The 14,203-nt window shown below is 34.9% G+C and overlaps 1 protein-coding gene across 2 annotated transcripts in view; it reads right to left on the bottom strand.

Moving 5' to 3' along the window:
- Window positions 1-14,203, bottom strand: part of LOC121429391 (serine/threonine-protein phosphatase 2A regulatory subunit B'' subunit beta-like) — a 78,136-nt gene that overhangs the window by 53,235 nt on the left and 10,698 nt on the right. Inside the window, exon 1 of one of the 2 annotated variants that reach the window (XM_041626369.1) lies at window positions 1,536-3,730. The exons of the other annotated variant lie outside the window; for it this stretch is intronic. Coding sequence (XP_041482303.1) covers window positions 1,536-2,186 — 651 coding nt within the window. The 5' untranslated portion in view covers window positions 2,187-3,730. Of the gene's footprint in view, window positions 1-1,535; window positions 3,731-14,203 lie in introns of those variants that run through there. 2 annotated transcript variants of the gene reach the window in all.

Genomic DNA, 14,203 nt, shown 5'->3' with positions numbered 1-14,203 from the left:
TCGCAATACGTGTCATCCGTTATGCCTTGGCATATCTGTTTACCAATTTACCTTGAACAAAGATGGAAGGGGAGGCATCTAACTGTCTCTATTTCACGCTTGCATCTCCATGACATTCCCCTCCGATTCAATTTCAAACTCGTTTGGAAGAACGGAGGTATGTGATTTGCCTTAAAGCCGATGCCCTTAACTATCAAATGATAATGCTATTGTGGTTGGTGGATTGCTGGAAACAGCACCAAGACTTACCAATGAAACATGAAACACAGTTTTTCAGCTTTTTTTCCCATAAATTACCCAAACTGTATTAAAAACACTTCAAACAACCTACTTTACTCTATGAATCCATCAGATCAGGTAATGCAATTAGAGTTAAATCAAATCTACAGGAAAAAAATTAAACAGCAATGTTAAAATTCTAATATTCATTGTTTAAAAGTTGAACAATGTTTACAAATTTTCATTATTTCAAACATTTGTTTATAGAACTCTAATTAAACTTAAAAAAAACAACCAAATAGTTCATATACACTGAAGTATTAAAGCAGATAGGATCCAATATCACCAACTCGAGTCCTCAACTACTCATACCTGGCCAGTTTCCTGACCCATAATGCTAGTGTAGTCTACTAATATAGACCCACTTGAATGATAACATGCTAACTATTAAATACATTTATACCGCGATAATTATGTTACCAAGTAGCAAAACAATTACTTTTCCTCTCAAAACATCTTGATTTCTAGAGCTATAAAAATACAATTAAAGGTCAATTTATTCTCAGTGGTATTAGTAAATATCTGAAAACGTGAATTTTAAGACTAGATGTATTTACAACACACAGTCAATGAGAGACCATGCAAAGTTCACTCCCCCTTTAAAACCAGAATATATTTCATGTATGTACTGTGCAGACTTCATAACAAGTCGGGTTTTTCCTCGATCTTGAATGTCAGCTGACAAGTCATACTGTGCATTACATCTACATCATTGACTCAATGCTATTACATGTACATGCATGCATATTTGCTACTTAGATTCCGCACGATTTTACACTTTGATATAGTTTGAGTTGACACTACATTTTTCATCTTATTTAACTTGTGATCAATGTTCAATAGAGATTGCCATTCATGCTCATTCGTCAAATTTGATGCATCATGTATTGGAAGTTCTGTTTGGCAAAACAAATTCGAAAAGGTAACTTCAGAGTTCAAATTGAGTACTTTGTATGTAATGAATTTAATACAAAGCCTTACAATAATTACCCAACCTCTCTCTCTCTCCCCCACCCCTGTTCCTCTTCTACCATCAAATTTTATTGCTAATTTTATCACTTTACGTTCATAAAATATTGATAAACCCTTAAACTCAATAAGCTGCAACCTTTCATCAACTTAAAACATTTGATACCTATATTTTTACTCAATTAGAACTAAACAGATAATTGTTTGTCCTTACAACTTGAAACCCCCCAATGTTCAAACCCAACAGAACTTCTACCTCTCACAATCTTAATTTTCTAAAGATTTACCTTTGGTTTTGGCTTAGCAAGATCCTGAGAATGATGAAGATCGGCTTTTGCCCTCGTTGACTCGCTAATATTCACAAGTTTTTTAGGTGGTGCATCAATATGAACAACATTATTATTGGCAAGATCGGTGGATGTTGTCTTTTTTCGCTCTATTTCAGATAAGTCATTACACGTAACAAGGTCTGGTAGATTATTGCTGAGGGGGACCTCCTTAACGACCTTGACCTCAGCCTTGGCCGGCTCTGCTTTAAGGGCCAAGTCTGGGAAATTCCTGTCCTCTGTCTTTGGTTTGTCCCTTCGCCATGTTGGGAGGAGTTCATCGCTCTTTCGCTTCTCTGTGATGTCTTCGTCACCTCGTGGGACAATGCCTGGAGGTAGCGCGACAACGGTACAGAACCCGTAGTGGATGGCGCGACATATGAAGGGCGCCTCGGCGAGCACACGCTCCTGCACATTGAACTTCGACGGCCGTGGGTCTTTGGTTTTCGTCTCGCATTCGCGGGCAAACTCTGGGCTGAATGGGCAGCCGAGAAAACAGTTGTGGACGGCACGGACATGCCTCTGGTCCACGTGCACGCTCGAGTAGACCATGACACGCGAAGCAACGAGTTTGTAGCTGGCAGGTTTGAGGGTCGGGTGACATTTCGGCATTATATTCACAATAACCTCCCGTTTCAAGAGAATTACAAACGAAATTCTAAATGGATATATCAAAAGTCAAAAGATGCTAAGTATACTAAACCCATGTAGAAAAGAGTATGTACACATCCTCAATGAAGGTAATGGTATCATCAAAATCACTTGAGAATATTTCGTTTCACGATTAATTGATATCTTCGACGAATCATGACGGATATTCTCACTGAGTCACGCCAAGCACAAATGTTTCCTTTTCTGTTGGTTGAGAAGATCCTGCAATATCATTTTCCGGGACACAAGCTAGTCTAAACAAACAATAGATCACACCTTCCTTAGATCAAATTTGATCTCCAAACACAAATCATAGACCTTTCTAAATTGAAAGGAGAATGTTGACATAAAAAAAAGACCAATGCTCGAGACTTCAGTTGTCAATTTGAAATTGAGTGTAGTCACAGATGTAGATAGTGACTCTGCACATACTGGAATCAAATCAGAACAGTACCCCCGAATAATCCTAACAGTAATTGGACACGATGTTTAGCCATTAATGTCTTCTCCGACATCCAAAATAGCGCCACAAGTAGGCCTGCATTCCAGAGATATGATTCCGGCAGGCAAGCTGATGCATAAGGATCAGTCATCACACAATAAATTCTCGCCTTACGTGCCCCAAAACATGCAACATATACATATATTCCAAGAATATGATGATCCTTTGGAAATGTCAAAACTATTTTGTTATATCCACATGTATGTGTATATCCTCCTTATGCTATGAGTCATGCGATTGGTATCCGACAGGGTCTCTCCCCTACTAACACTCTCTTCTACAAATCAAATAGAATCACCCTGAATGGTTCAATCTAGTCCTCAGAATGAGTCAATAAAGTCCTCAGACTGCTGGCATTCCGACGCATGAGGTAATTAATTTTTTTTCCCTCCCTCGCACTTCTCTGGTGGGGACTCCGCTCCAATCGAGAGGACCAGCCCGCCTTGCATCAACTACCCCAGACAATGGGGGATATCCCACGATTGTTCTCTCAGATCGACTCCACACGTTTTTTCTTCCTCTTTCCTCTTCCTCGAAGCATCAGGCTCGGGTTTCACAACCAGTGCCTCGACGATGGGGTAATCTTTTGAACACACCGCCGAGTTCATTCCCCGGGTACCGTCAATGTCCCCTTCTCCGACTGTACGCGACTCTTAAATGCACAGGTGCATTTGGAGTTCACTCGGATTAATGGTGCATCCCCTAACCGCTTACCAAAGAAATATTGAATGTCACCAGCACTTTGGTAAATTTGTGTCCTTTACGACAAGCCAGTTCGCATCACCCCTGGCAACCATCTCGCAAGGAATGCAACATCCCTCTTTTCGATGTCGTTAGCGATACATCAAAGATGAAAGAGCGGGTGGCGGAGGCAGATCTTTCTCCTCTGCCCAATTTGTAAATCCTCTTATTGCATTGTCCATCAGCGACCTTTTTGCTTGGTAGGTTTTTGGTGTGATCTGGCTTTTGCTCCGAGCACACTACCAACAACGCATCTGTGAATCGAAGCGGTGCACATGTGCAAGTGTGTTTTGAAACGCTGGAACAGGCATTGGCTAGTCTCATGTGCAGACCTGGTTTGCGAATGTTTATATTTAACAGGACTTGAATTTCCAATATTTTCATTTCCATAATGATATATAAAATAAAACTTAAACAAAATATGTACAGCACATAACTGTGGGTAAATATTTAGAAGTTTATTCATTTCTTGTGTGTAATTCAGTCAGTGATAGAAATTTTTCTTTGCAAAACAGCAAAAGTCATATCAAGTGTTGGGAAAAAGCAAAAGGATATCATGTGGAAATCTGTCTATTAAGCCTAACCAAATTACCAAAGTTAGCAAGAAAAGAGGGAGCCTGATATTTTCACGATTTATATTTTCTTATGAACAATCTTGGTGAAGAAAAAAGAAACTTTCACAATTTAATATTTCATTCATAGTTCAGAGTAGGAAATACAGGCAATTTTGCCCTAAAATTCCCCAAACGCATGTTTGGGGCAACCATTCTTGCTTGAGTCGCCCCAAGATCCGTCATAAAGAATACTGAAGATTAATAGAAAATCAATGGCAGAATAATAATTGCATTTACTGTGTTTATTCGATTGTTGCCCCTAATAAGTAGCCATGAAAAAGAACGAAATAGCCCCTAAAATTCTGCGATTGCACCAAATGTGGAAAAAAGATTTTAGCCCCTAAAACCAACAAAAAATATTTTCTACCCTGTCATAGTTGAACACCAATGTAGTTAACTTTCACTAAAAGGAGGAGGGGGGTAAATACCATCTCAGATTATATATTTTTTAAATACCTAAAATAAAAAAAGGTAAATATAAAAAACACTTAAATGATTTAGAAGTGTACCAAACCTGGTATTGTTATGTTTTATCTTAAACCTGAAAGTTTAAAGACCCTCCTTTCCTTTTTGCCCCTGCCTTTTGCTGAAGAACGTAACCCCAGGCTTCAAAATGCGCCTGTGCAAGCTATCAATATCAGAACAATCTGGATATGTCATTTTCATATTTTTGAAAACCACAGACTTAACCACAATGAATTTCAAAACTATTTGTGCTCATTAGGTGTTCGTTCCTTTTATTAATCACTTTGCACTATTTTTTGATTGACTGATTCAAATCATGCGGCCATAACAAATTCTTTCTTGATTAATTTGTTTTTGGGGAAAATCAATCATCAATCATTGAACAATTTTTCAAATTGGCAATAATTACATGTTAATATATCTTGAAATATTATGACAATATAGTGAAAATTGTTATGTTGTTTTGCTAATAAAGCAAGTTCTCAAGAAAGGAATGCCCAGGACAAGCATTTCAGGATTTAATCTGTGCATCCAGTTGGTGGTAGAAGGTCATTATAAACCCCTCAAAAAAAGTTTTGCAACTCAGTTTTGGGGGATGATATCTTTTTGGTTAATGAAGTATAAAAGATAAAATTGGTAACAGTGACATGCCATTTGCTGTGATTATGTAATCATGGAATATGCAATCACCTTGAACATTGAGAAAAGTTAGAAGTGAAATGTTGCAAAATGCATTGATTTCTAACAAGAGTCTCCATTTCCATGGACCTACTAAGTCCATGCCATTTCTATAGAATTTCCACCATGCAGGTGACAGTGAATGCACTCGGTCCATCCTCGAAACAATTGGAAATTCGCTATTGGAAACGACGCATTTAATTTCTAACATTGCTGCGTATTATCATGCCTGTGTATTTCATGATAACACTAGCATTACAAATGACACATGATTGTAAAGAAGAATAATCATGCTTTCAAATGATACCACTTTTACATATGATGATGGCACATTAAGAAATTTATTAGCACTCAAACTTGAGTTGCAGAACTTTATTTGAGGGGTTTATAAAGAAGGAAATAAGGATAATACCAGGAAAAAATGGGTGCTATACACTGTAAATCTGTTCACATGAGAAATCAAATTCTAAGTTGCTGCTGGATGAAATTGGATACAACACTTGGTCACTGTACTTTTCTAAGGTTAGAAAGCTAGAATGATACACCCGCATAATTCACATTAAATTGAATCTCTAGTTTCCCTACCACAGATTTAGACAGGCTTTAATCTGCTCTATTCACAGCATTAGCCTACCATTTTCTGGATTCTGCTTTTTATTTCATAACTCTGAACCAAAATTAATTACAGCTCTGACATTTGAGAATGGACTCAGAGCCAGATTAAGTATGGAATAACTGTGATAAAATATCTACAGAGAAGACCTACATTTAAAGGACAAGTCCACCCCAGAAAAATGTTGATTTGAATACAAAGAGAAATATCCAACAAGCATAACACTGAAAATTTCATCAAAATTGGATGTAAAATAAGAAAGTTATGACATTTTAAAGTTTCGTTTTAATAATTTCGCGAAACAGTTAATATACACAGCCTTGTTCATATATGCAATTGAGGAGACTGATGGCGTCATCCACTCACTATTTCTTTTGTATATTATATGAAATATTCTAATTTTCTCCTCATGGAATTATTATTGTTTAATACTACATGTATATGGTTCAGTCAAGTTGGTCCTTATTGTCAAATCTGTAAAAAATGAAATATTGTATGCAGTATGCACTGAGTTTATGCACTGAGTTGTGCATAAACAGTTTTGTAAAAAAAAATAAGTGAAACTTTAAAATGTCATAACTTTATTTTACATCCGATTTTTGATGAAATTTTCAGCATTGTGCAGGTTTGATTTTTCTCTATTTATCCAAAGCAACAATTTTTCTGGGGTGGACTTGACCTTTAATGATCACTGGGACAAACGATTCACAGCACAATCTTTAATGTAGTATACTGTAAATTGCTTTCTGGTGTTTGAAGGGCCTATCTTTTAATAAGAACATAATTGAGAGGGTTGGCAAAGGAAAAATTACACTCTAAATTCCAAGAATTTAAAATATATCCAGATCGGCTGTGAATAGTGATCAGCCGAATATTAGATTTAGATTTAAACCTTGTTGATTTATCTATGATTTAAATTGAAGTCTTTTGAGATTCTAAAGCTAATCCTTAAGATTGAAAGTAAATTCAAAATTTGGCTGGTCAATATTCACAGTCGATCTGGATTTATTATAAATCCTTGGAATTTATAGAGTGTACATGTATACCCATACATGTAAATATGCGCAGTGCCCTTTTTCTGTATGATGTCTTTAATATCAAGAAGGGTTTTAATGTACCTTCTTTCATAATCTGTTTTCAAGTTTTAATAATGTTAATTATATATTCTGCATTTTGAATGAAAACAATTTGCCTCAACAACTTATTCCATCTGAACAATGCAACTTTATTATAGGCAAAACCAAAAATGCATTCATAAACATCAAATAGCTTTTCCATTATCATTCATTAATACAACAATAGCTTTCAATTGCTATTCAAATAAGTTTGCATTGGTCTCCATTGGACAATAACAAGGCTTCAATAAATTCTCTATTGTTCACAATAATAAAATGTTACAAAGGTGAATGACACTCAAACCACAATTATTTGATGAGTGGTAACTATCAACCTTGTATTTCAGGCTTGGAAAGAGTGCATGGCCAATCTGAAGTGTTTGTAAACAATAGCTGTTTTTAAAGTCTGTCATTCATACATTTTTAATGCAAATATTATTTCTTAACACTGCTTTAATACTGTGGAAAAAGACAATATTCTGTTTCTATGCAGTTGTTAATACATAACATTTGTACATCACAAATGTACATGTACACTGTACATGTATTACATAAATAACCTCTAGAGTCAAGTGTTTACAATAATTATCACTCCAGACTCTCCAACAAGTTCTTCACATTATTCCAGTCATTTTGCTCCTAAGTGCAAACTTCGGTTTAAAACATACTTTCAATCCAATCACAACATAAGAAAGTTATTTGACAACATTACGAGTGAATACAAAGATTTGCAATGCACCCACAATACGAAAACAGGGGAGGTCACCAACTTCTTTCCCAAATTTCCAACATACAATCGCAAACTAATAACTATAGGTTGGAGCACAAGTTGCACAACAATAACTAATTCAATTTTTTTTAAATCATGTTTTCAACCCCATATAAAGTTATCTGCCCACATTAATGTATTCAAAGATTAGATTCTACAAAACACCAATAACACAAAAACAGTGGATAACACTATATTCACCAATATCCCTCCCCTCAAAATCGCAAACTCGTTTAAGGGGCTGGGGAGCAAGACTAGCGGGTCCCTGCTGTCTCTAAACACCATAAAAGGAGACGAGACTGGAATGTGGTACTAGCTGGGTAGGGGCGCAGCGGTCGCCTCTGCTGGGTACCCCTTTTAGTCTCCTTTTAATCCATCTAGCAGTGAGATTGACATTCATTCATGCAACGGTTTCGATTTACATGAAAAGTGTTTCATTTGCAATAAATCAGATAAATCTCCAGTTTTGAATGTAATGCATCTACAGAAACTAGCCTCAACCTCTTTCTCATTTGTTATGATCTAAATTTGTTCTCATTTCTTTGATTTGTATATCACAAATCCTTCCTCCTGACTCCTCTAAATCAATGTGCAAAACTTCTTATTCATTAATTTATGTACTAGTAATCGCCTTTTGAATTGAATTTTCTTTGATCTTCTACATCCTTCCTTTTGCTATTTTCCTATGTTCCAAGTCACACTCACCATGTGATGTAGGCCTATGTACATGGGTCCCCTCTAAATGTACAGTGTATCATAAAACAGTCCAAGATTTCAAATAACTAATAAAGTGAAGTTCAGTTATTTTAATTTTACCATTACTTAATAGTTAAATGTTCAATCAAACATGCATTATTAATGAACAATCAATAACTAAGCAATTAAATAAATAAATAAAATAAATGAATGAATGAATAAATGACTAAATAATAAATAAATAAATAAATAATTGGGGTAAAATGCATTTTATCAGGCGCAAAAATGTCCACTGTGCAGAATGCTCAAGCTGCAAATTGTCAATAGATTATTCAAAAGATATTAGACACATTTCTAAATAACATTTAATATCTTCAATGGGAGGAAATATACTGGAAAATCTAGATATGGAATGCAGAAGTTAAAAGTCTTCAGAATGTAAGAGGAATCAGGGTTGCGCAAAAAATTCTTTAAATTGTATTAAACTCCAAGTTTCATTCTTAAATGTATTTAATAACATCTCTAGAAAATGTACTACTTGGTGAGAATTCCCAAAGTACAACATTAATTGCAATAGCAAATGTTTTATTTCAACAATATAAAAAAGGAGTTTTTACACCAATCCAATCACAAAAATACCCATAAATCACTTTTGATTATTCAGACCTAAAAATGCTCCATGATATATATATTCATGAAGTCACAACTGCCTGACACGGAGAACGTGTTTGTGAGCCAGAAGTAAAACTCTTCCACATCCCCATACCATACAGGCTGAGTATCTTTCGTCTTCCACATCACGTTCTCATATATTGCTTTTAATTACACTGCAAATATCCCAGCGACCTTTCAGAAATTTCTGGTAATTTTGGAAATATGGCCTACCATTTATTTGAGGGTACATTATATACTAGCTACAAAGTACTTCTCTTTCACACAGGCAAAAATATCTGGTATTTTCTGATTTTAGTATATTTTCCAATCAGAAAATAACAGGTATTTCCTGTGACCTGATGGATGTGAAACTTCTCAATTTTTTTTTTTTAAAGTAAGCATCTCACAGCATATTACTGCTCAGCACAGTCTGGCCATAGAGCTATTAACTCCATGGTCTGGCAGCCTCGTTAAACAAAGAATGATAAAAATGAACGTGAGTCAACAGATTCATCCATACGGTGGCTAGCAGTAAATTCATTCATTCCTATCAAATAAACAATAAAAAATTGTCAAACACATTAGTTGCTGGCTATAAATTATAAATTACGTTTACGCATCACCATCTAATCTGTTATCAGGAATCCAGCAGAAAGAGTTTTGACAATTGGATTGTGGTTGGAAAACCCATCTGTGTTTTAAAGGGAAAGTACTGGTGTGATATTACCCATTTTAAATTTCTCATGCAAAGTGTAGACTACTTGACTACTTGGAGTCTTGCATGCCTACATATTAATTATTCACATATATACTTGATAGTGAAAAGTATGAAAAATTGCAATTTCTTTATATTTTGTCAAGGGGCACCTGCCTAAAAGATCTTAATCTTTTTCGTTGCCTCTTTAATACCATATCTTGATTTCTTATGTTATTTATTTGTTGCATTTTATTTGTAAGAACACATGTATTATGTTATTATGTATTGTATTCTAAATTATTTTTCATAAGGTGAATAAATGAGATTCAAATTCAAAATTCTTAGCACAAACAAGTTTCCCAATGTGGCAGTCTTGTGACATTAACATTTAACCAGAACAAAAATATTTCTTATAACCACAGTCAAATTATTTCTTCCAATCACTCTAAGTGAGATATATCTCCTTGATCATTCTATTCGCCCTTTCACACGGTAAAAATCGTTAATTTGAATAATGATTCCAGTGAAAAATAAGGCTAATGACGAACATTTAGCATGTGTGAAACCAAACTAGAACATGATTAGAATCACAAAAGCTAATCACAGGCACGATAACAATAGCAATCATCATTACAATGATGATTCAAGATTCACGTGTGAAAAGGCCCTATGACTGCCACTCATGCAAAGGAGGTTGCTGACCTGTCTATTTCTAGCACTATTCTTTTCTCTTGATCATTGCATGTCAGCACTGAAAGTAAGAAAGTAGGTTATTTGATAGACTCCAAGCTGTTTCAAATTCATGGATTATAGTTCTGTAAAACGAACAGTGACACCATTCTCAGTTCTCACTACCTTCCTAAAACTAGTTTGGTGGAAACTAGTTAAAGGAGAATGAAACCATTGGAACAAGATAGCTTGTGTGAAAACAGAAAAATCAAAGAAACAGATCAACAAAAGTTTGAGAAAAATCGGACAAATAATGAGAAAGTTATGAGCATTTGAATATTGCGATCACACATGCTATGGAGATAGCAAATTGGCAATGCAACAAAGATGTGTGATGTCACTCATGAACAACTCTCCCCATTACTTTAGTATATATTATATTTCACTTGAATTGCCTCTTTTATCACATCTATCCATAGATCATGTGTTCTTTCTACATGAGGGCATGTAATACATATTTTTTTAAGAATACATCATGGATAAAGAGTTTGTATCATCATAGAAAAAGCAAAAAGAGACATTTTGAGGGTATTTCATAGTCCACCAAAGGGAAAGTTGTTCATCAGTGACATCACACATCCTTGTCGCATTGCCAATGGGAGGATCTCCATAGCATTAGTGATTGTAATATTCAAATGCTCATAACTTTCTCATTATTTGTCCAATTTTTCTCAAACTTTCTTTATTCTTATTCTTTGATTTTTCTGTTTCTACACAAGCCTATTTGTTCCAAAGGTTTCATTCCCCTTTAAATGTGTAATGAAAACAGTCGAAGCGATCTTCCAAACCGGTTCATAAAACCACCTGGCGATGTAGTTTTCAAGATCGCTCGTTAATTTTGTTTTAGCTTGAGGACACAACTGTTCTTTAGGAAGCGATCTTCGCACATTTTGAGCGCACTACTCCACACACTGTATATAGAATGCCTATACGCTGTGGTTCCAATTTTTGCATGAAACGTGTCAACTCACTGAGAGCATTCCCATAGAAAATAAGATCGCTTTTCATGAAGTGATTTTGAAAACCACTTTCGGTGATCAAATGAGAACGCTAGCAAAGTGATCTTCCAAACTGGTTTCCTGAACCGGTTTCCAGTAAACTAGGTTTAGAAAGCGTAATGAGAACGGTGTCTATGTTATAATGGGGGACATCTCGTTTCACTTTAGTTTTAAACTTTTCTTGTCCAAACTGCCATAAAGCTAAATGAACTTTGTATTGAAATGTTTACAAATTATGTTTGTCAATGTCAAAGAAGACATTTATGAAAATGCTGGTGAAAAGAATTGTGAGAGTTCAAGTACTTACACGTACAGTATATTGTAATATCAGTATCGACAGCAAATGATGCCTCTTCAGGTGCCGCAAATACCCAAGTCCACCAAAGTAAAGAGTTGATTCGCACAAAAACTTGAAAATATGTACCGAATTACAATCTCATTTGTTTCTTTCTTAATTTACCATTTGTTTCATTATAATTACTATTTCTGATAATTGTTCTCCATCTTTTAGTTATATACCCAATCTCTTTCACTTTATTCCTGTCTCCCTTTCTTCCACTTTGACTCTTTCTTCGTAACATGCTCTATCTTCTTTGCCCTACCTCTAATACCCTTTTCATAAACCTATCCTCCAATTAGCCGCCTAAGAGTAATGCGGATAATTCAATAAAAATTGCGTTCATAAATTCCGAAAATAAGCCGCATTATTTTTACGAGCGCCCGTCCTGAAAAAGGCGGATAATCGCCATGACAACTGGACACGCCCCCTCCGATGCCGTTGTGTTGGAAAAGGGTGACCTTGTGACCGCACCATGGCAATTATCCGCATTATTTGGAAATGCGTTCATAAACTCAAAATCTTATCCCGATGCCGCTATTATGCGGATAATAGCAGCATCAGAGTAATGCGGATAACTCTTGTCCTCCTCCAATTTTACGACCAAATTATGCTGCTATTAGCCGCCTAATTCATAGTAATTGGGTTTATGAAAGGGGTATCAGACCTTCTGGTCATAAATATGCCTGGTATTTCCATTAATTTCATATATCTATTATTATTTTGAAGAACCATTTAATTTTGGTATTTGCTTATTTCATTCTAGGGTATGTTTTTTTATTATATATACATATATATATATATATATGTGTGTGTAAGTAAGCCATTGTACACTGAATGTAATTCAGCCCTTTGGCTGCATTGAAAAAATAAATGAATAAATAAATAAAAGAACTGTAAAACATGTGTAAGGTGTTTACAAAGAGAATATCATCTAAATCAGAATTTGTAGAATAACAAAGTGATATTTCTTAGTTTTCACTCATCACAAAACAGAAATATCCACCTCCTGGTTTAGTACTATGCGAATGAGGAAGCCGATGATGTCACATACTCACTACTTCTTTTGTCTACAATATAAAATATTTCCATTTTTATTATCATCATTATTGTGCAGATTGTGCTTTTCCCATAGGGCCCAGGGTTCAATGAGAAAAGGAATTTGTGGTTGATTGCTGCGATTAAAAGGATACCTCCATCAAGTCAAATTGAATTTTGAAAATGATGATTCTTTTTACGGTTAAGTCTACCCTACATGTATACAACAAAAAGTTGATTAAACTGGAATGAGAAAGATAAAACTAGCATAATGCTGTATGATGGTATTTCATCAAATTGGATTTAAAACAAGAAAGTTATGAAATTTTTAAATTAATACCTAAACAGCAATACAACAAAGCTATATGCAAATGAGAGATTTGATGATCTCACTCGATATTTATTTTTTGTATTTTATTGTTTGAATCATAGAATACTTCACTTTCTTTTGGAGATTTGACAAAAATGAAATTCTTAATCAAATCACAATACATGTAGATAACAAGTTTGCAATTACTCATGTTCAGGAATAAAAATTTGTTTAACATTTTACAATAATGAGAAAATTAAAACATTACACATTTCATATAACAGAAAACAATAGTGGATGACATCATCAGTTCTTTCATTTGCAAACTGACCAGGATGTGCATACAGCTACAAATTACTAGTATTAAACTGTTTGTGAAATTAAGCAAAACTTTAAAAAGTCGTAACTTTCTTATTGACAACAGATTTTGATGAAGTTTTTTCAGCACTGCGCTGTCTGATTTGCTCTTTTTATTCACATCAACCTTTTGTTGGGGTGGGTTTGTCCTTTCACAAGTTTTATAACAAGTTCTAACTGTCTAACAATTGATTGGAAATCGAAAGGAAAAAAAAATTGATAGATTTACAGTATTTTCTCAAATGATTATCATTTTGTTTGCTGAGCTGTGGTTCCCATTGGTTATACAATGTAAATGATGCTTGAAATACAATGTTCCTTTAGTTTGGATTCAAATTGTTTTTTGACAGCAAATTGACAGCGACTTAAGTCTGAGAATGTTCTATATTTCAAACATTTGGGCAAGTCTTTTTTTTCAAGATGACTCATCTCTAGTTTTGTTTAGTCAAGCCCTCATACACTCTTTCTCCCGAGCTCTCTCTTTTCTTTCTCTTCCCATCTCTCGCACACATAATGGGTCCTTTCTTTTCAGAGTATAAAAATGTTCAGAATTATATATCAGATTTCAAATTTGTAATTCACTTGTCTTGCTGGTAACAGTTTGCAGGTCAGCAATATAACAATTTTCTCTCTTTATCAACAATCATAAATTTCATAATTTGTAC

This window comes from Lytechinus variegatus, chromosome 16 (assembly GCF_018143015.1).
Source record: "Lytechinus variegatus isolate NC3 chromosome 16, Lvar_3.0, whole genome shotgun sequence".
NCBI classification, from domain to species: domain Eukaryota; kingdom Metazoa; phylum Echinodermata; class Echinoidea; order Temnopleuroida; family Toxopneustidae; genus Lytechinus; species Lytechinus variegatus.
The sequence above is the reverse complement of the archived record's forward strand: the minus strand, read 5'-3'. Positions and strand labels throughout refer to the sequence as shown.